Here is a 19,535-nt window from a genome sequence, read left to right as displayed (position 1 = left end):
CAGCCTGCGTATCACAGACACTACAACATACATGAATTGTGAAAACATTAGTGTTAAGTGAAAGAAAAAGTCAGCCCAGGGCTGGAGAGATGCCTACAAAGTCTGAAGACCGGGGTTCAGTTCCCCGGTACCCATATTAAACCAGACGCACAAGGTGGCACATGCATCTGGAATTGGTTTGCAGTGGCTAGAGGCCCTTGTGTGTCCAGTCATTCTTTCTTTCTTTTTTCTCACCTTTTCTCTCTCAAATATATGTATTTTAAAATTCAATATAGTAAAAACAAAACAAAACAAAAAACAGATATGGTGGTACACACTTTAAATCCCAGCACTGGAGGCAGAGATAGGAGAATCATCTTGAGTCTGAGGCCACCCTGAGACTACATAGTGAATTGCAGGTCAGCCTGAGCTAGACTAAAACCCTACTTTAAAAAAAAAAAAAAGTCACCATAATAGATCATATATCCACCCATATAAATGAAATGCTTAGGGGAGAAAAATCTATAGGAGCCGGGCGTGGTGGCGCACGCCTTTAATCCCAGCACTCAGGAGGCAGAGGTAGGAGGATCACTGTGAGTTTGAGGCCACCCTGAGACTCCATAGTGAATTCCAGGTCAGCCTGGGCTAGAATGAGACCTTACCTCGAAAAAAACAAAAAACAAGCAAACAAACAAACAAACAAATCTATAGGGACAAATGCGTGGTCTCCACAGGTGAAAAGCATTGAAAGAAATGGGAAGTGGCAGCTGATGGGCTTGGGTTTAGGATAAGGAAAATGTTCATTTCAAACAGATGAGTTTTATATATGTAAATATGTCTCAAAAGCTGTTCTATTTAAAGAAAACATAAACAAGTTCACCATAACCTATGAAACAATATCAAATTTATCAAATGTGACAATTTGGTAAATTTTGATGAACAAATTTTAAATTATCAAATGTATATTTATTAAATATACATTTATGTGGAGTTACTGAGTAAAGGAAAGAGAGACTAGGGCAGAGATATTTAAAGGCATTATGTCTATATTCTTTTAAAGTTTGGTAAGAAACATCAACTTACAAATTATGTACAAAAATCTAGAAATTACAGATCACTAAACAGCAACTGGATCTAAAGGTCACACTTAAATCCATCACAGGAAAAGTGTTTGCGGGCTGGAGAGATGGCTTAGTGGTCAAAGCACTAAGGACCTCGATTCTATTCCCCAGGACCTACATGAACCAGATGCAAAAAGGTGGTGCATGTGTCTGGAGTTCATTTGCAGTGGCAGAAGGCCCTGGCACACCCATTCTTTCTCTATCTGCTTCTTTCTCTCTCAAATAAGTAAAAATAAAATATTTTTCAGAAGTGTTTGAAAAAAATGAAATTAGTGTGTTCAGCACTGAGACATCTCTATCACACCCTCCAAGGCTCAGGGACCTGATGATGACATCAAATTTAAAAAGAGACTAATGGGGCTGGAGAGATGGCTTAGTGGTTAAGCGCTTGCCTGTGAAGCCTAAGGACCCCGGTTCGAGGCTCGGTTCCCTAGGTCCCACGTTAGCCAGATGCACAAGGGGGTGCATGCATCTGGAGTTCATTTGCAGTGGCTGGAAGCCCTGGTGCACCCATTCTCTCTCTCTCTCCCTCTATCTGTCTTTCTCTCTGTGTCTGTCACTCTCAAATAAATAAATAAAAAATGAACAAAAGGGCTGGAGAGATGGCTTAGCGGTTAAGTGCTTGCCTATGAAGCCTAAGGACCCTGGTTCGAGGCTCGGTTCCCCAGGTCCCACGTTAGCCAGGTGCACAAGGGGGCGCACGCATCTGGAGTTCGTTTGCAGAGGCTGGAAGCCCTGGCGCGCCCATTCTCTCTCTCTCTCCCTCTATCTGTCTATCTCTCTGTGTCTGTTGCTCTCAAATAAATAAATAAATTTAAAAAAAAAAGATGTCACACAAAAAATAGAAAAATTTATATTAAAAAAATAAATAAATAAAAATGGGCTGGAGAGATGGATTAGCAGTTAAACCACTTGCTGCAAAGCCAAAGGACCCAGGTTCAATTCCCCAGGACCCATGTAAGCCAGATGCACAAGGTGGCACATGTGTCTGGAGTTTGTTTGCGGTGGCTAGAGGCCCTGGCATTGCCCATTCTCTCTTTCTCTCTCTATCTGCTTCTCAAATAAATAAATAAATAAAGATATGATTAAAAATAAGGTGAAAAATCCAGGGGTGTGGTGGTGCACACCTTTGATGCCAGCACTCAGGAGACTCACCATGAGCTTGAGGCCAGCTTGGGATTAGAGTGAGTGCTAGGTCAGCTCTGGCTAGAGTGAGACCCTGCCTCAGGAAAAAAAGAATTAAATATATATATATATATATATATATATATATATATATATATATATATGGTGAAATAATGATGCTTTTCATTAAATGAAAGGTGGGAAGCTGGAGAGATGGCTCAGCGGTTAGGGTGCTTGCCTGCAAACCTTAATGACCCAGGTTCGATTTTCCAGTAACCACATAAAGTCAGGTGTACAAAGCAGCACATGCATCTGCAGTTTATTTGCAACCGCTAGAGGCCCTGGCACGCCCATTCTCTCTGTCTGTCTCTCTTCTATCTCTCTCTGCTTGTAAATAAATAAATAAATAATTTAAAAAAAAAAAGAAAAAGAAAAAGAAAAGATGAGAAGATTTGTCACCAGAAAACTGCTAGGACAGACTATAGTCCTGACAGCAGATGGATTTTACTGTGTAGCCCAGGCTGGCCTGAAATTTGCAATCCTTGTGCTTCGGTCTCCAGGGGGCCTGAAGTGCTAGCGTGTGCCATGGCCCCCAGCCACACCCGCAAATTCTTAACAGTCCTTCCGTCAGTAGGTGGAGCCTAACGCCCCTCCTTGTAATATGTGCTGGTCTACTGCCTGCCTCCTAATAAGCGCAGTGAAGGGAAGTACCTAGCTTCCAAGACTAGGTCAGCAAAAGCAATGTTTCTTCCTCTCGACTCTCTCAAGGCCTGTGATCTGGGGTCTCTGAGCCGCTGTGTGAGAAGTCTAGCTACTCTGAAGGCATGATGGTGAGGTACCCCATTGGGTCCACTTCTCAGCACACTGAAATGTTCCAATGCAGGCTTCAGACACGCGAGTGAAAAGACTTTCAGGAGCCGGAGAGCGTGACACGGCGGTTAAGGAACTTGCCTGCAAAGCCTAACAACCCGGGTTTGATTCCTCAGTGCCCAAGTAAAGCCAGATGCACAAAGTGGCACATGCCACCTGGAGTTTGTTTGCAGCGGCTGGAGGCCCTAGTGCACCCATTCTATCTGTCTCCCTTTGCTCTATTTCTCTTTCTCTCTCTGCTTGTAAATAAATAATAACTAAAAAAAATATTTTAGCTGGGCATGGTGGCACGCGCCTTTAATCCCAGCACTCAGGAGGCAGGGGTTAGGAGGATCGCCGTGAGTTCAAGGCCACCTGAGACTACATAGTGAATTCCAGGTCAGCCTGGGCTAGAGTGAGACCCTACCTCAAAAAATCAAATATATATAAACAAAAAGACTTTCAGACAGCCCCAGTAGGCCCAATCACAAGTCACTATGCTGTGAGAACAACCGGCAAAGAACTGAGGTCTCTTGCCAACACCAGTATGGTAACTAAAAATGTCCTTCAAATTACCTATATCCTAATCTCTGGGAATTTATAAATATGATCTTGGGGGGTGGATTACAGATGTGATTAAGGATTTTTTTGTTTGTGTATTTGTTTTGGCTTTTTTCAAGGTAGGGTCTGACTCTAGCCCAGGCTGACCTGGAACTCACTCTACAGTTCCAGTCTGGCCTTGAACTCACAATAAAGGAGCGGTTTTGTTTTGAGGCAGGGTCTCGATGTAGCCAAGGCTGGTGTGGTGGTTTGATTCAGGTGTCCCCCATAAACTTAGGTGTTCTGAATGCTAGGTTCCCAGCTGATGGAGATTTGGGAATTAATGCCTCCTGGAGGGAGTGTATTATTGGGGGCGGGCTTATGGGCTTTATAGTCAGTTTCCCCATGCCAGTGTTTGGCACACCCTCCTGTTGCTGTGGCCTCCCTTATGTTGGCCAGGGGGTGATGCCCATCCTCTGCTCATGCCATCGTTTTCCCCTGCCATCGTGGAGCTTCCCCTCGAGCCTGTAAGGCAAAATAAATCTCTTTTTCCCAGAAGCTGCTCTTGGTTGGGTGATTTCTACCAGCAATGCGAACCGGACTGCAACAGCTGGCCTGGACCTGACCTTGTAGCCCAGGTTGAACTCAGTGAAGGACCTCCCCCTCCCTCAGCTGGGACTAAATGGATTAAAGGGGTGCACCATCACATCCAACTGACCAAATAAATATCTTGAGACAAGAAGAGAAATAAAATGTCTCATGTTGCCTAGCAGGTGGGCGTAGAAGTCTCGGTATAGGAAGGACTAAAACAGGAGACTCAACGTCCTTCAGCAGAATGAAAGGCAACACGTGGTGTTTATAACCACCCCGTGTTCAAGCGTGCGCTCATGAAAGGATATGGCGGCTCTCACAAGTGTGATGGGTGGAAGGATCCAGACACAGAAAAGCACACTCCATATAAGCCGGCCACTTGACATGCGCAATGTTCAAGACCGCCAGATCTGGGGGCTGGATAGATGGCTCTGTGGTTAAAGGCACTTGCAAGCAAAGCCTGATGTCCTGGGTTCGATTCCCCAGTGCCCACGTAAAGCAGATGCACAAAGTGGCACATGCATCAGGAGTTTGCCTGCAGTGGCAAGAGGCCCTGGTAAGGCATTTCTCTCTCTCTCTCTCTTTCAGTCTCTCTTTCTCTACTTGCAAATAAATAAAAAATACATTAAAAGCCCAAAAGACCAGGTAGCTCATGCATCTGGAGATCATTTGCAGTGGCTAGAGGACCTGGTTTGCCCATTCTCTTTCTCTCTCTCTCTCTCTCTCTCTCTCTCTCTCTCCCCTTGGTTTTCAAGGTAGGTTCTCACTCTAGACTAGGCTGATCTGGAATTCACTATGTATTCTTCGGCTGACCTTGAACTCAAAGTGCTCCTCCTACCTCTGCCTCCCGAGTGCTGGGATTAAAGGTGTGTGCCACCACATCCAGCTCCTCACTCTCTTAAATAAAGTAGTAAATTCTGGGGCAGGAGGGATGGCTTAGTGGCTAAGACGGTTGCCTGTAAAGCCAAAGGACCCAGGTTCTATTCCCCAGAACCCACATTAGCCAGATGCACAAAGGGGTGCACGCGTCTGGAGTTTGTTTGCAGTGGCCGGAGGCCCTGGAGTGCCCATTCTCTCTCTCTCCCTTCCTCTTTCTCTGTCAAATAGACAAGAGAGACTGGGTGTACCAGGGCCTCTAGCCACTGCAAGCAAACACCAGATGCATGCACCACTTTGTGCATCTGGATTTATGTGGTACTGTGGAATCAAACCTGGGTGGTTAGGCTTTGTGGGCAAGTGGCTTAACTGCTACGCTATCTTTCTAGCCCTAAAAATCATATTTATTGTGGTAAAATAAATAACAGTTGCCATTTTAACCACTTCTTTTGTTTTCTGAGTGCTGGGATGAAAGAGTGTGTCACCACGACTGGCTCCATTTTAACCACTTTTAAGTGTATAATTCAGTGGTTTGATTATGTGTTCGTCCATCTTCTTTTGCTTAATTATTTATTTATTTATTTATTTATTTGAGAGTGACAGACACAGAGAGAAAGACAGATAGAGGGAGAGAGAGAGAATGGGCGCGCCAGGGCTTCCAGCCTCTGCAAACGAACTCCAGACGCGTGCGCCCCCTTGTGCATCTGGCTAACGTGGGACCTGGGGAACTGAGCCTCGAACCGGGGTCCTTAGGCTTCACAGGCAAGCGCTTAACCGCTAAGCCATCTCTCCAGCCCACATCTTCTTTTCTTTTGTGGGAATGGAACCACATATTATGAATGCTTGGCATATACCTGCCACCAAGACACACCTCAGCATATTGTCTACATATTATTTTCCCTTTTTGTTACCTATGATACCATAGCTTAAGAAGTAATTGTATAATTATTTATTAACAACTCTCATTTCTGCAAGGATATGAACTCCATAAGGCAGGAATTAGCCTATGTGTTCTATAATTCTCTTAGCACAATGCCTGAATATTAAACAATAAATAATTTTAATAAGTGAGTATATTATAAAAACAGAAAAATAACAGAGATACTAAAGCACAAAGGAAATATGGGCTGGGAGATGGCTCAACAGTTAAAAGCACTTGCTTGAAAAGCCTGTCAGCCTGAGCACCCATGTAAAGCCAGATAGAGTGGCACATGCATCTGGAATTCATTTGCAGTGGCAAGAGGCCCTGGTGTGCCCATACCACCCTTCGCTTTTTCTTTCTCCTTTTTTTTTTTTTTTTTTTTTTTGAGGTAGGGTCTCACTCTGGCCCAGACTGACCTGGAATTCACTATGTAGTCTCAGGGTGGCCTCGAACTCGTGGCGATCCTCCTACCTCTGCCTCCCCAGTGCTGGGACTAAAGGAGTACGCCACCACGCCCGGCATTCCCCTTCTCTTTTTCTCTGATTGGAAATAAATAAATAAACATACTTTAAAAAAAATAAAGCATGAAGAGAATAAAAAGAAAAACCATATGTCCATATCAAAGGTTGGGAGTGGGAAAGAATTTCAGAACTGGAAGGTCCCGAGTATTCCAGATCTTAAGCACGCCTATGCCCTCATGGCAATATTCACATCCTGATCACCCCACTTAAACTAGCAGATCCCAGAGGTGGGAGCTCACTCGCTGCCATCCTTGGAAACCTTTGTTAGGGAGAATGGCCTTGTTAGTTGTCCCCTACCCTAGGCTCTTAGGGAATTCCTCTGGGAACCCAGTTTTTGGCAGGTAGTGCTAAGAGAGTAGCAGCCTAGGGTGAGCGTGGGCAGTTCAAAGCCAGCCAGGCACAGCCAGGACCCCTGGAGGTGCTTATTCTTCCTGGCACCCCACGGCCAGCCCATACTGGCCGTTGCCGATTTATTTCCTAAAGACCCCCTACCACCCTGTGCCACTTCCTTGCCCACCTATCTGGCCCTTTGCCTCCTCCTCTGGCTCAGGTTGCCCTCAGCCATGGCACATCAGTTTCTCCTGATCCATGAGTTAGCCTGGCCCCAGCCAACCTGTCTGATGGCCACTTGGAGTCCTTCACAACCACACTGTAAGCCTAGGACTAAGTGCCTCTTCGTCAGGTCCTTATTTATTTATTTTTAATATATTTTATCTAGCCGGGCGTGGTGGCGCATGCCTTTAGTTCCAGCACTTGGGAGGCAGAGGTAGGAAGATCACTGTGAGTTCAAGGCCAGCCTGAGACTACATAGTAAATTCCAGGTTAGCCTGGACTAGATGAAGACCCTATCTCGAAAACCCAAAATAAATAAATAAATAAAGTATGTTTTGTTTTCTTACTGAGAGAGAGAGAATGGGCACGCCAGGGCCTCTGGCCACTGCAAATGAACTCTAGACACATGCGCACCCCCTTGTGCATCTGGCTTACGTGGGTCCTGGGGAATCGAACTGCAACTCCTTCACTGCTAAGCCATCGCTTCAGCCCCTCGCGTCCCTTTGAAGACCGCTCTCTTTAATGGGTTATTCTAGCCAGGAGGCTGGTGTCTGTCCAGGATAGGGTCCAAGATTTAGACCTTGGGCATGCTCTGCCGTGCCCCTGATAGATGCCATGATCTAGGTCCACAGCTTCAAAGGGCATAGAACACAGGTGCTAAAGCAGCCCTGACAGGCTCCACTCAGGCAGCAGGGCCTGGCCTTGGCTGACGCCTTCCAGACACCTGCCACCTCCTGCTTGAGAAGGAATCACTTGGATCAGGCCAGCGCAAAGCCTCCCCTGGCTCCACCTGCGGCCGCCCCTCTGCACCATCCGGGAGAGAAAGTAGGTAAGCCCCTCTTAGGCTACAGGAGTCGTAAGCAGCTGTCCCTGGTCATGGGGTATGGGGTGCGGTGGGGGGCAAAGGCAGGCTGATGACAATTCTGTGGATGGTGTGGCTTGGAGGACAGGAAGCAAGGGAAAACTGCTGGGGCAACTCCCTGACTTTAAAGCCCAATCCAGCAAAGGAACAGTGTTTGTAGCAGGCAGCCTCACGCTGCTGGGATGAACCTCCAGACCAGACACAGTTCATGGGAGGAAGAAGGGATTTATTGAAACTTCCAGATCCAGGGGAAGTTCCATAATGGCAGAAGAAGCTGGCCGGCTTTCACAGGGCCACACAGAGAGAAAAGCCACCAGCGACACCACAAGCAAGCACACTTCAGAAAGGCTAGGCAAAGCTCAAGCACTTTGTGTCTCTTTGAACTGGAGTTCTATTTATTTACTTATTTATTTTGGTTTTTCCTAGGTAGGGTCTCATTCTGGCTCAGGCTAACCTGGAATTAACTATGTAGTCTCAGGGTGGCCTCAAACTCACGGCGATCCTCCTACCTCTGCCTCCTGAGTGCTGGGATTAAAGGTGTGCGCCACCATGCCCAGCTGGACTGGAATTTTAAATACACCACCATATCTTAGGGCTGGAGCCTAAAACCTGTCCCCAGTGACGCCTCCTTCATCCAGGTAGCTGGAAATGCAAGAAGCTTTAATAAAACTCCTGTATCTACTGGGGGGACATTTATTTTAAAATACTTTATTTTTACTTATTTATTTGAGAGAGAGGAAGGGGGGGGGAATGGGCACACCAGGTCTTCCAGCCACTGCAAACAAACTCCAGATGCATGTGCCACGTTGTGCATCTGGCTTACATGGATCCTGGAGAAGCAAACCGAAGTCCTTTGGCTTTGCAGGCAAATGCCTTAACTGCTAAGCCATCTCTCCAGCCCGGGGGACATTTATTTAAACTACCACAATGTTCTTTCCTCACAGATAGTCCACAAGGCGACTTAGGGCACGTTTACCTGTCCCTACCGACAGATGGGGAAACTGAGACTCAAAGAGAGTATGTTGCCCAGGGTTACAAGATAGGTGAACAGCCAAGCTGGACAGGATCCCAAGGCCAGTGCTTTGCAGCCCGCTGCTAAGATAGCCCCAGCGGTTGCTCTGGGGTTGCCGTGCTTGCCATGTGTGTGGCCTTTTAGCTCTGGAAGCATCTTCAAGCACCCCAGCCAGCTCATCAACATCCAGAGAGGTCTGGCCTTCTTTCTTAATTGGCACAGAGGGTGGCATTGAGGTGCAGAGAAGTTCAGCAACTTACCTCAGGTCACTCAGGAAGAAAGGAGGAGAACTTGAACTCCAACCTCTGGGTTTTCAGCCTTTGTCTCCCCCATGGGACCCTGAGGCTATTCACCCTTCCACGGTAGAGTCATACCTTGCCCAGGCTAAGGCTGAGTGCCAGGTTCAGTCACCTCAGGGTTATCAGCAAAGCAGGGCAAGGCTCCGTGAGCCCAGGTACACAGCTTCCTCCTTCAGTGTCCAGACCCTTCTCACCATGGCCCCAAGACACAGACTTCACAAAGGACTGGCCACTGACCCCCACTTGGTCCCTCACCTTGGAGGGGCAGAGGACCTTGAGAACCATCAGACCTTCTTTTCTTCTTCTTCTCTTTTTTTTTTTTTTTTTTTGTTTTTTTGAAGTAGGGTCTCATTCTAGCCCAGGCTAACCTGGAATTCACTCTGTATTTTCAGGGTGGCCTAGAACGCGTGGTGATCCTCCTACCCCTGCCTCCTGAGTGCTGGGATAAAGGTGTGTGACACTGTGCCCAGCTCTATTTTTCCTTTTATAAAGATTTTAAAATATATATTTTATTTATTAGAGACAAAGAGAGAGAGAGAGGGAGAATGGGTGTTCCAGGGCCTCCAGCCACTGCAAACAAACTCTAGACGCGTGCGCCACCCTGTGAATCTGGCTTTTGTGAGTTCTGGGGAATCAAACGGGGGTCCTTAGGCTTCACAGGCAAGTACCTTAACCACTAAGCCATTCCTTCAGCCTTTATTTTTCATTTTCTAAGGAATGAGCCTTTGAGGTATCTGAACATTTCATGGGGTGGTTTTCTAATCCTTGCTCTCTAAACCATGGGCAACAGTGCCCAGAGAAGACCCAAAGCCTGTCCCTCTCCCCTCACCCCCTCCGCTCGGAGGAACTTAGGTCTGCCCTCCCCCCAGGGATCAGGCCAGTCTGTGCCTCTGGACCATGTCCAGGGCCAGAGCTAGTCTCTTACTCTTAGAGGCCCTGAGGGTGAGGGGGCGCTGCCTCTTGGCAGAGAGCAATCTACCATGGCTTAGCGGGATTGCCCAAAGGACCGCCCTAGAGGCTCTGTGTAGTTAACAAGAGTTAACAGGTACTACTGTCTACTGGACCTTCCCCCTCTCCAAGACAGCAGCCATATTCTTATAGCCCGAACCCACACTTGCTTCCAATCAACCCTGAGGGCTCAGACCTCCCTTTAGCCTTGTTCTCGCCTGGGCATACTCCAGTCATCCAGAGCACTCCGCATCTTCCATTATTCCTGTGCTTAGCCACGCTTTCCTCTCCCCAAGGACTGCCCAGGGCCTCCAGACCACCCTCTCAGTTCCCCAGACAGAAGAGAAAAACCTCTGTTCCCACCCCCACCCCCATGGGGTGGGCAGGGGACACGGATTTGTGGGCCCTGGATTTCCTCCCTATTAGAAGGACTTTTGGGAAACTTCAACAGACAGGGAGGGCCAGGGTCTTGCCAAGCTGGAGCCAGAGCTGTGGGTACCTCCCTGATCTCATCTGTCATGAGTGTCCTATGTCACTCCCCAGGGAGACCCGGAAACATCTTGTTGACTGAAGAGATGGACCCTCCAGCTCACACTCCTGGGATCCTCAGCTGATCCCCTTGTGGCCACCAGAGGAGCAGGCACACTAAACAGCACCCCAAAAGACAAGTGTCCCCATCCAGTGCTTCTTCTAGCTTACAGACCATCCAGGTGAGAAAGAAGACTCAGAAAGAGGAGCCCCTTGCCCAGGACCACGCAGCACCCTAGGGTCTGGAACTGACCTTGGCCCCAGTTCCATGAACGGAGACCTGACCCTGGACTTACCTGGTTTGCGGGCTGTCCTGGGTGGTCCCCATGCTGGTCCCCTGCTGGTTCTCCTGCCGGGCTTCTCTGCTGTCTGGCATGCTGGGGTCTCTGGGCAGGCAGCCGTAGACACCCAGAACTGCGTGGCATCTGCTGCGGGCATCCACTTGGAGGCAGCGCAGTCTCCCACGGTGAGAGCTTGGCCTTGAGTGGGCAGTGGGGGGGGGCAGGGGCGGCGGTAGGCGGTGCCTCGGGTGACCCAAAGGGGCCCATTTCCTCCCTATTTTTAGAAGTTCCGAATGGTCAGGACTAAAACTTTCCTTTTCTTTCTGGTTTTGTGGCACTCAAGATGAGGAGAATTTCAATGAAGCCAGTGTTCTTTCTCATGCAAATCCGCCCTGGTTCTCCCAGAAGATTCTGGCCAATGGGCTTGGGACTTCTAGACCCCCAGAAAAACCTCCTCACGGTCTTTAAAGGGCCACTTTGGAGCAAAAGGGATTCTCAGCACAAATCTAAACCCCGAGCCGGAAGTGACTGTTGATGCCCATGCCCACACTGCAGCCTCAACTTAACCCAGGAGGCCCTCCCCGCTCTGCCCACCTCTCCAGGCCCTGAGCTGGAGCACCCGGGAGGGCCTCCCATGGCTGTTGCCTGCTCCCAGGGAGCCTGGTCTGGGGGCAAGACAGAGACCCTGCCAACCTTGAGAACCGCTCTACATAGCTCATAGAAGAGATGAGAGGGGACCCCAGAATGGGCCCACCCAGGAACACCTACGTACACGGATGCAGCTGCCCCTTTAGTTAAACGAAGCCAGGACGCTGGTGGCTGGTTCTGGGGGAGGGTGTCATAAACAGATGCAGGAAATATACCAGGTCAGGCACCTTCTCCAAAACCCAGAAATCTCCTCCAAGATGAACTGTGTATTAGTCCCTGTATAAGGCTGCCATAACTTAAGATCTGAAACCTGGGTGGCTTCAAGCAACAGAAATGAATTCCCCCACCGTTCTGGAGGCCAGAGCCTGAACTCAAGGCATGAACTCCCAGAGGCTCCCAGGAAGACTGATGGCCTCTCCTGGTTTTTGTTGGTAGCTGGTGCCATGGTCTGCCTTGGCTTGTAGATGTATAACTCTGGTTTTTCTTCCTTCTTTCCTTCCTTCCCTTCCTCACCCCCTTCCTTCCTTCCCTTCCCCACCCCCTTCCTCTTCCCTAAAGGAGTCCTCACAGTCACCATCTTGCCAGAGACTAGACCAGGCAGTAGAGCTCCCCTTTTCTAGAGATGTAAATGGAAATCTCCCTCCCCAGAAAAACTGGTAAGGCGCCTGGACACCTGTCATGGGGGCTGGTCTGACTGGCAAAGCCCCTATTCAGTAAATTCCCTTAAAAGATCCCAAACAGAGTCACTGGGTGGATTTTCCCCAGCCAGGATCTCCCAAGTAGGACCTTTCTGCTATACTTTCCTTAAAAAGGGTTTCCTATTTCTGGGGAACTCCCTTCTGCAGTGTGGGAGCTCTGCTTTCTTTTCTTCTCTATGTAACAAAATCTTGCCAAGCCAGGCACAGTGGCTCACGCTTATAATCCCAGCACCCAGGAGGCTGATAGGAAGATGATAATGAGTTTGAGGCTAACAAGTGAGCTCCAGGACAGCATGGGTTAGAATGAGACCCTCCCTCAAAATTAGATAAATAAATAATAAAATCTTTACAGGTGGGGTGGTGCTGGGAGTCATGGTGGCTTGCCAAGCTTTGGCACATTTCTTTTGGGATGTCTGGGCATGAAAGCTCTCTGCCATGAAGGTTTGTTGTTGTTGTTGTTGTTTGTTTGTTTCTTGATGTAGGGTCTCACTCCAGCCCAAGCTGACCTGGAATTCACTATGGAGTCTCAGGGTAGCCTTGAACTCATGGTGATCCTCCTACCTCTGACGCCCAAGTGCTGGGATTAAAGGCGTGCGCCACCACGCCCGGCCACCATGAGATTTGAAGATGGCTGCCAGGCTGCAGGTAGTGGGCCTTATGATGGGAAGTGACGATGGTGGGATTGGAGCCTGGGGACAATCACTTTATTGCGGAGCTGACATATAGCTATGGCATTGGAGACTACAAGCTTGGCAATGACTTCATGGGAATCACCCTTCCTGCTAGCCAGGCTGTCAGCAACGCCAGAAAACTACTGTGGCCGCTCAGTGGAGTTGCCAGGAGGTGTTCTTGAAGCTGAGGCCTCAGGAGGATATAAATTCTATTTGCAATTTACCTCTGCCAGATCCTGTAGTAAAAGTAACTTTGGGGCTGGAGAGATGGCTTAGTTAAGCACTTGCTTGCAAAGCCTAAGAACCCAGGTTCGTTTCCCAGGACCCACGTAAAGCCAGATGCACAAGGTGGCACATGTTTCTGGAGTTCATTTGTAGTGGCTAGAGGCCCTGGCATTTATTTTCTCTCGCTCTCTCAAATAAATATTTTTTTTTAGTAATCATGCACCAGCTTACACCTCCACCAACAGCGAATAAAGCTTCCTCTATCCCCACACCCTCACCAGCATTTGTGGTGATTTTATTTATTTATTTTTAAATATTTTATTATTTAGTTAGTTAGTTGAGAGAAAGAGGCAGAGAGAGAGAATGGGCACATCAGGGCTTCCAGCTACTGTAAACTCCAGACACATGCGCCACCTCATACATCTGGGTCCTGGGGAATCCAACCTGAGTCCTTTGGTTTTGCAGGCAAGTGCCTTAACCACCAAGCCATCTCTCTAGCCCACTTTATTTTTTTTTTTAACTCTGTGGCTGGAGAAGTGATTTAGTGGTTAAGGCACTTGCCTGCAAAGCCAAAGGACCCAGGTTCCATTCTCCAGCATCCATATAAGCCAGATACATGAGGCGGAACATGTGTCTGGAGTTTGTTTGCAGTGGCAGAAGGCCCTGGTGTGCCCATTCTCTCTTTCTCTATCTGCTTCTCTCTTGCTCTCAAAAATAAATAAATAAATAAATAAATAAATAAATAAATAAATAAATAAATAAGGTGTTGGAGAGATGGCTTGGTAGTTAAGGGACTTGTCTGTGAAGCCAAAGGATCCAGATTTGATTCTCCGGGACCCACATAAAGCCAGATGCACAAGGTGTCAGTTGTGTTTATTCACTAGAGTTTGGTCATTGCAGTGGCTAGAGGCCCTGGTGCACCCGTTCTATCTGCCTGTCTCTCTTTCTCCCTCTCTCTCTCAAATAAATAAACAAAATTAACTTTTAAAAAATAAAAGAATAAGGGCTGGAGAGATGGCTTAGCGGTTAAGCGCTCGCCTATGAAGCCTATGGACCCCGGTTCGAGGCTCGGTTCCCCAGGTCCCACGTTAGCCAGATGCACAAGGGGGCGCATGCGCCTGGAGTTCGTTTGCAGAGGCTGGAAGCCCTGGCGCGCCCATTCTCTCTCTCTCCCTCTATCTGTCTTTCTCTCTGTGTCTGTTGCTCTCAAATAAATAAATAAAAAATGAACAAAACAAAAATTAAAAAAAAAAAAAAAGAATAAGCCAGGCATGATGGCACACACCTTTAACCCCAGCACTTGGGAGGCAGAGGTAGGAGGACTGCTGTGAGTTCAAGGCCACCCTGAGACTATACAGTGAATTCCGGATCAACCTGAGCCAGTTAGTCCCTACCTCAAAAAAAAAAAAAAAAAAAAAAAAAAGAAAGAAAGAAAGAAAAGAAAAGAAAAGAAAAGAAAAGATAAAAGTAACTCTGGTAGTGTCTTACTTTTAGAACTCCTTGAACTACTGGTCTAATCTACTGGGAACAAAAATTTATGAAAAGATGTCGAGAAGCCAAGAGCTTTGCCAAGCTACGCTGATAGCCAGTGTAAGCTGGAGTTACAAAGGGCATTGAGGGTGCCACGCATCACGTGACAGCTTTTGAAAGAACAATTGCCAGACTTAGAAGATGGGATGAAAAGGGAGAAGCAGATGACCCTGACCCTCCTGGTGAATCTGGACACCCCAGAAAGGCCACAGGACAAGCAGTCACCTAGGCTGACCCACCTGGACATGAAATTTGCTTTGTTGGGAACGAAGCATTCTGAGAACTTTGCAAGATGGGTCTGAGAGGAAGCCAATTATTGCATGATGCTTGTGATGGTCCTTGCAGGGAAGAAGAGATTCTGAAAGATACTTGAGCCAATATGATATAGGATCTTGGGGTTCAGGAGGGTCCCCCAAATTTAAGAACCCCAATTTTGGATTGTCTCCTATTTTAATAAAGAATTGAAGAAAACAGTCTCAAGAAGGATAAATTATGAATTATTAAGTTTATTTAGGGAAAAATTACAAATTGTGGGGTTGATTTAAGGGAAACTGGGATCTAGGGAGAAGGCTACAGCAGAGTCATAGGCACGTAGGAAGCAGAAAACACACTCCTGAGGAAAACACAACATAGTCCATGAGATTCATTTAAGAGACTGGGCTGGGCAGAGCCATAGACACGTGGAAGATAGAACGTAGGTGCTTGTGTAGGGAGATTTAGAAGAGACACGGCATGTGCCCTGAGCTTCCCCGTGGAAGAAAGTTAAGAGAGCAGATGGTGGTGGCTTAAGGAAGAGATGGGGAGCTATCAAAGAAGAAATCAAGCAATTCAGATGAAGCCGGGCGTGGTGGCACACACCTTTAACCCCAGCACTCGGGAGGCACAGAGGTAGGAGGATTGTCGTGAGTTTGAGGTCACCTTGAGACTCCGCAGTGAATTTTAGCTTAGACCAGAGTGAGACCCTACCTCGAAAGAAAAAAAAAAGAAAAGAAATTCAGATGAGAAATGAGTAATAAAGAGAGCTACAGTCATGTTAACCCTAGTTTAAAGAAATTACACAGGTAGCAAGCCCAGAGTCTAGTTTCAGGTCAGCCTTGTCTAGAGTGAGACACTACCTCAAAAAATATATTTTTGAAGCCAGGCGTGGTGTGCAAGCCTTTAATTCCAGCACTCGGGAGGCAGAGGTGGGAGGATCGCTGTGAGTTCGAGGCCACCCTGAGACTCCTTAGTGAATTCCAGGTCAGCTTGGGCTATAGTGAGACCCTACCTCAAAAAAAAAAACATATATATGTATGTATTTTGCCAGGCATGGTGGCGCAGCCTTTAATCCCAGCACTCAGGAGGCAGAGGTAGGAGAATCGCCATGAGTTCGAGGCCACCCTGAGATTACACAGTGAATTCCAGGTCAGCCTGGGCTACAGCAAGACCCTACCTCGGAAAACCAAAACCTTCACCCTCAATGGTCTATGGATTTCATTCATTGAATCATTAAGACAAGAACCTGGGGAGCCCACTGACTGGAAGACAGAGTCAAGAATGATTCCGTTGCTATCAAAGATGCGTGTGCATGGCAGTGCATGTACAGCGGTCGGAAGGCACAAAGGACAATTTGGATGTCTGCCCTCACCTTCCACCTTGTTGGAAACAGGGTCTCTTGCTCACTGCTGCATCCGCAGGTCAGCTGGCCTGGGAGCCGCATCTCTGCCTCCCTGCCCGTCACAGGCCAGCTGCGGTGACAGATTCTGCCTTTACACGGGGTTCTGGGGCTCCCAATTCAGGTATCTAGGCTTGTGTGGCAAGCGCTTCATCCGCTAAGCTATCTATTAACTTTGTGTCCTTATTCTTTTTTTTTAACATATTTATTTATTTTTGTTTGTTTTTCAAGGTAGGGTTGTGCTCTAGTCCAGGCTGATCTGGAACTCACTATGTAGTCTCAGGGTGGCCTCGAACTCACAGCAGTCCTCCTACCTCAGCTTCCCAAGTGCTGGGATTAAAGGCATGTGCCACCACGTTTGGCTTTTAAGTATTTATTTATTTGAGAGAGAGAGAGAGAATGTGTATGTCAGGGCCTCCTGTTGCTGCAAATGAACTCCAGACACATGGACCACATTGTGCATCTGACTTTATTGGGTTCTGGGGAATTGAATCCAAACCATCAGGGTTTCTAAGCAAGCACTTTTAAATGATGAGCTATCTTCTAGACCCCTTTTCTTTCTCTTTTTCTTTTTCTATTTCTTTCTTTTTTATGTAAAATTTTAAAATATAGTTAATTAATTTATTTATTTGAGAGAGAGACAGTGATTGAGAATGGGTGCACCGGGGCATCCAGCCACTACAAACAAATTCCAGATGCATGCGTTCCCTTGTGCATCTGGCTTACGTCCTGGAGAATCGAACCGGGATCCTTTGGCTTTGCAGGCAGATGCCTTAACCACTAAGTCATCTCTCCAGTCCTCTTATTTTGTTTTAATCTTCCAAAATGCCAGATTAAAGGTGTGTGTTACAATGCTCAGCTTCTGTGCTTTTTTAAAGAAGTATTTTATTTATTTGAGAGAAGGAGAGGGAGAGAGAGAGAGTCAGATAGAGAGAAAAATGGGCAGGCTAGGGCCTCCAGCCACTACAGACAAACTTCAGATGCATGTGCCTCCTTGTGCATCTGGCTTTACATGGGTACTAGAGAATTGAACCTGAGTCATTTGGCTTTGTCGGTAAGCACCTTAACGGCTAAGCCATCTCCTCAGCCTGGCTCATGTTTTTTGTTTTTTTTTTTTCATAAGGGCAACTGGCGTCAGACTAAGGCTCATTTTAATCCCATATTGATCTCATCTTATGAATTATACAAGCAAAACTCTATTTCCAAATAAGGTCACCTTTGGAGACTCTGGGAAGACATACATTTTGGGAAGACAAAATTCAATCCAGAAGCTGGGTGTGGCTGGGCATGGTGGCACACACCTTTAATCCCAGCTCTCCAGAGGCAGAGGTAGGAGGATTGCTGTGAGTTCGAGGCCACCTTGAGACTACATAGTGAATTCCAGGTCAGCCTGGGCTAGAGAGAAGCCCTACCTCAAAAACAAACAAAATTCAATTCGGGGCAGATAGCGTACAGGAGGCCCTGGACGGAATTCTTTTGAGATGCTTCCAAGAGGATCCTCGAGCCCAGCTGGGTCACAGGTAATACTGACCTATCTGAGGAAGGCTGACAACTGTGAAAACACTGGACTCTCGCCAAGCGATTCAGGGCATGGATCACAGCCCCCAAATGCTGCCTCCCCAATACTGTTGAAGGTACATTGGACGGGAGGCCTGACTCTTTCTCCCACTCCCCTGTGACCTTGGGCAGACTATTTGTATCATGAGTTGATGTCCTGGAGGATGGCCAAGGTTGCTGCCAGCTCCAGCTGGATAGGAGGAAGTCATGGGGAGAGACTGGCCAGGGAGCTGATTGGCTGTGCCAAGAGGGGACAGGGAAAATGTCACATGGTGACATCAGTATGCCCCCACCATGGGGGAACTTAATCAGAAGGAGGGAAAAGGATGGAATTCTTGGCTGACTTTGAAGTTTAGAAGACGTGATCAAGATGAAAGCTGAGGGGCTGGAGAGATGGTCTGGTAGTTAAGGTGCTTGCCTAGGGACCTAGGTTCAATTCCCCAGAACCCACGTAAGCCATATGCACAAGTGGCACATGTGTCTGGAGTTCATTTGCAGTGGCTTGAAGCCTTGGTGTGCCCATTCTCTCTATCTCTCTGAAATAAATAAATAAATAAATACATAAAACTTTTTTTTTTTTTTTAAGTTGAAAGCTGGGCTGGAAAGATGGCTTAGCGATTAAGGCTCTTTCCTGCTAAGCCAAAGGAGCCTGGTTTGACTCTCCAGGACCCACATACGCCAGATGTACAAGGGAGCGCATGCATCTGGAGTCCGTTTACAGTGGCTGGAGGCCCTGGCGTGCCCATTCACTCTATCTTTCTCTCTCCCCCTCTGCTTCTTTCTCCCTCTCAAATAAATAAATAAATAATTTTTTTTTTTTTTAAAAAGATGAAAGCTGAGGAAGGAGAACAAAGCAGGTGGTGAAAATAAAGATCTTGGGACTGGAGTGATGGCTTAGTGGTTAAGACACTTGCCTGTGAAGCCTAAGGACCCAGGTTTGATTCTCTAGTACCCACATAAACCAGATGCACATTGTGTTGCCTGTGTCTGGAGTTTGTCTGGGGTGGCAGGAGGCCCTGGCATACCCATTCTCTCTCTACCTGCCTCTTTCTCTCTCTCTCTAATAAATAAAGAAAAAATGAAAAGAAAGACCTCACCTCCTGGGCCAGGGGGGACCTGAAGGGAAGGGGAGCCTGAGGTCACCCAGGAAAGTGAACCAGGCCCTAGATCCCTAGCAAAGGCCACACAAGGCCTGTGATTTCTGCCTTCCCAGAGTGGCTCTCTTACTCCCTGTGAAAAGCGAACTGGCTGGTGGGAATGCTGGGCCGACATTAGGTTTGGAGGTCATTGAAGTGCTGACTTAACCTCTTGTTTCCCTGGTATTAACAGGGGGTTGGGTTCAGTGATCGCCCTGACTTTAAGGCCACCCTGAGATTACATAGTAAATTCCAGATCGGCCTGGACTAGAGTGAGACCCTACCTCGGAAAAACAAAACAAAACAGGCGTTAATCCAACTGAGTGAGTTTGCCCATCACCTAACCAAGAGCCTACCCCCTCCCATAGGCATGCTAAAGAGGTAGGAGGAAGATTTATCCACGTAATGAA

The 19,535-nt window shown here is 47.4% G+C and overlaps 1 protein-coding gene and 1 pseudogene across 1 annotated transcript in view; one reads left to right on the top strand and one right to left on the bottom strand.

Annotated features, from left to right (window-relative positions):
* Acsbg1 (acyl-CoA synthetase bubblegum family member 1) overlaps positions 1-11,204 on the bottom strand; it is an 83,874-nt gene extending 72,670 nt beyond the window's left edge. The window contains exon 1 of the mRNA XM_045160729.1: positions 11,022-11,204. Within this exon, the coding sequence (XP_045016664.1) occupies positions 11,022-11,101 (80 nt within the window). The 5' untranslated portion in view covers positions 11,102-11,204. The remainder of the gene's footprint in view (positions 1-11,021) is intronic.
* A 1,774-nt stretch (positions 11,205-12,978) lies between these two features.
* Positions 12,979-15,151, top strand: LOC101607938 (annotated as a pseudogene).
* The last annotated feature ends 4,384 nt before the right edge of the window (positions 15,152-19,535 follow it).

The sequence above is a fragment of the Jaculus jaculus genome, chromosome 10 (assembly GCF_020740685.1).
Source record: "Jaculus jaculus isolate mJacJac1 chromosome 10, mJacJac1.mat.Y.cur, whole genome shotgun sequence".
NCBI lineage: Eukaryota > Metazoa > Chordata > Mammalia > Rodentia > Dipodidae > Jaculus > Jaculus jaculus.
The sequence above is the reverse complement of the archived record's forward strand: the minus strand, read 5'-3'. Positions and strand labels throughout refer to the sequence as shown.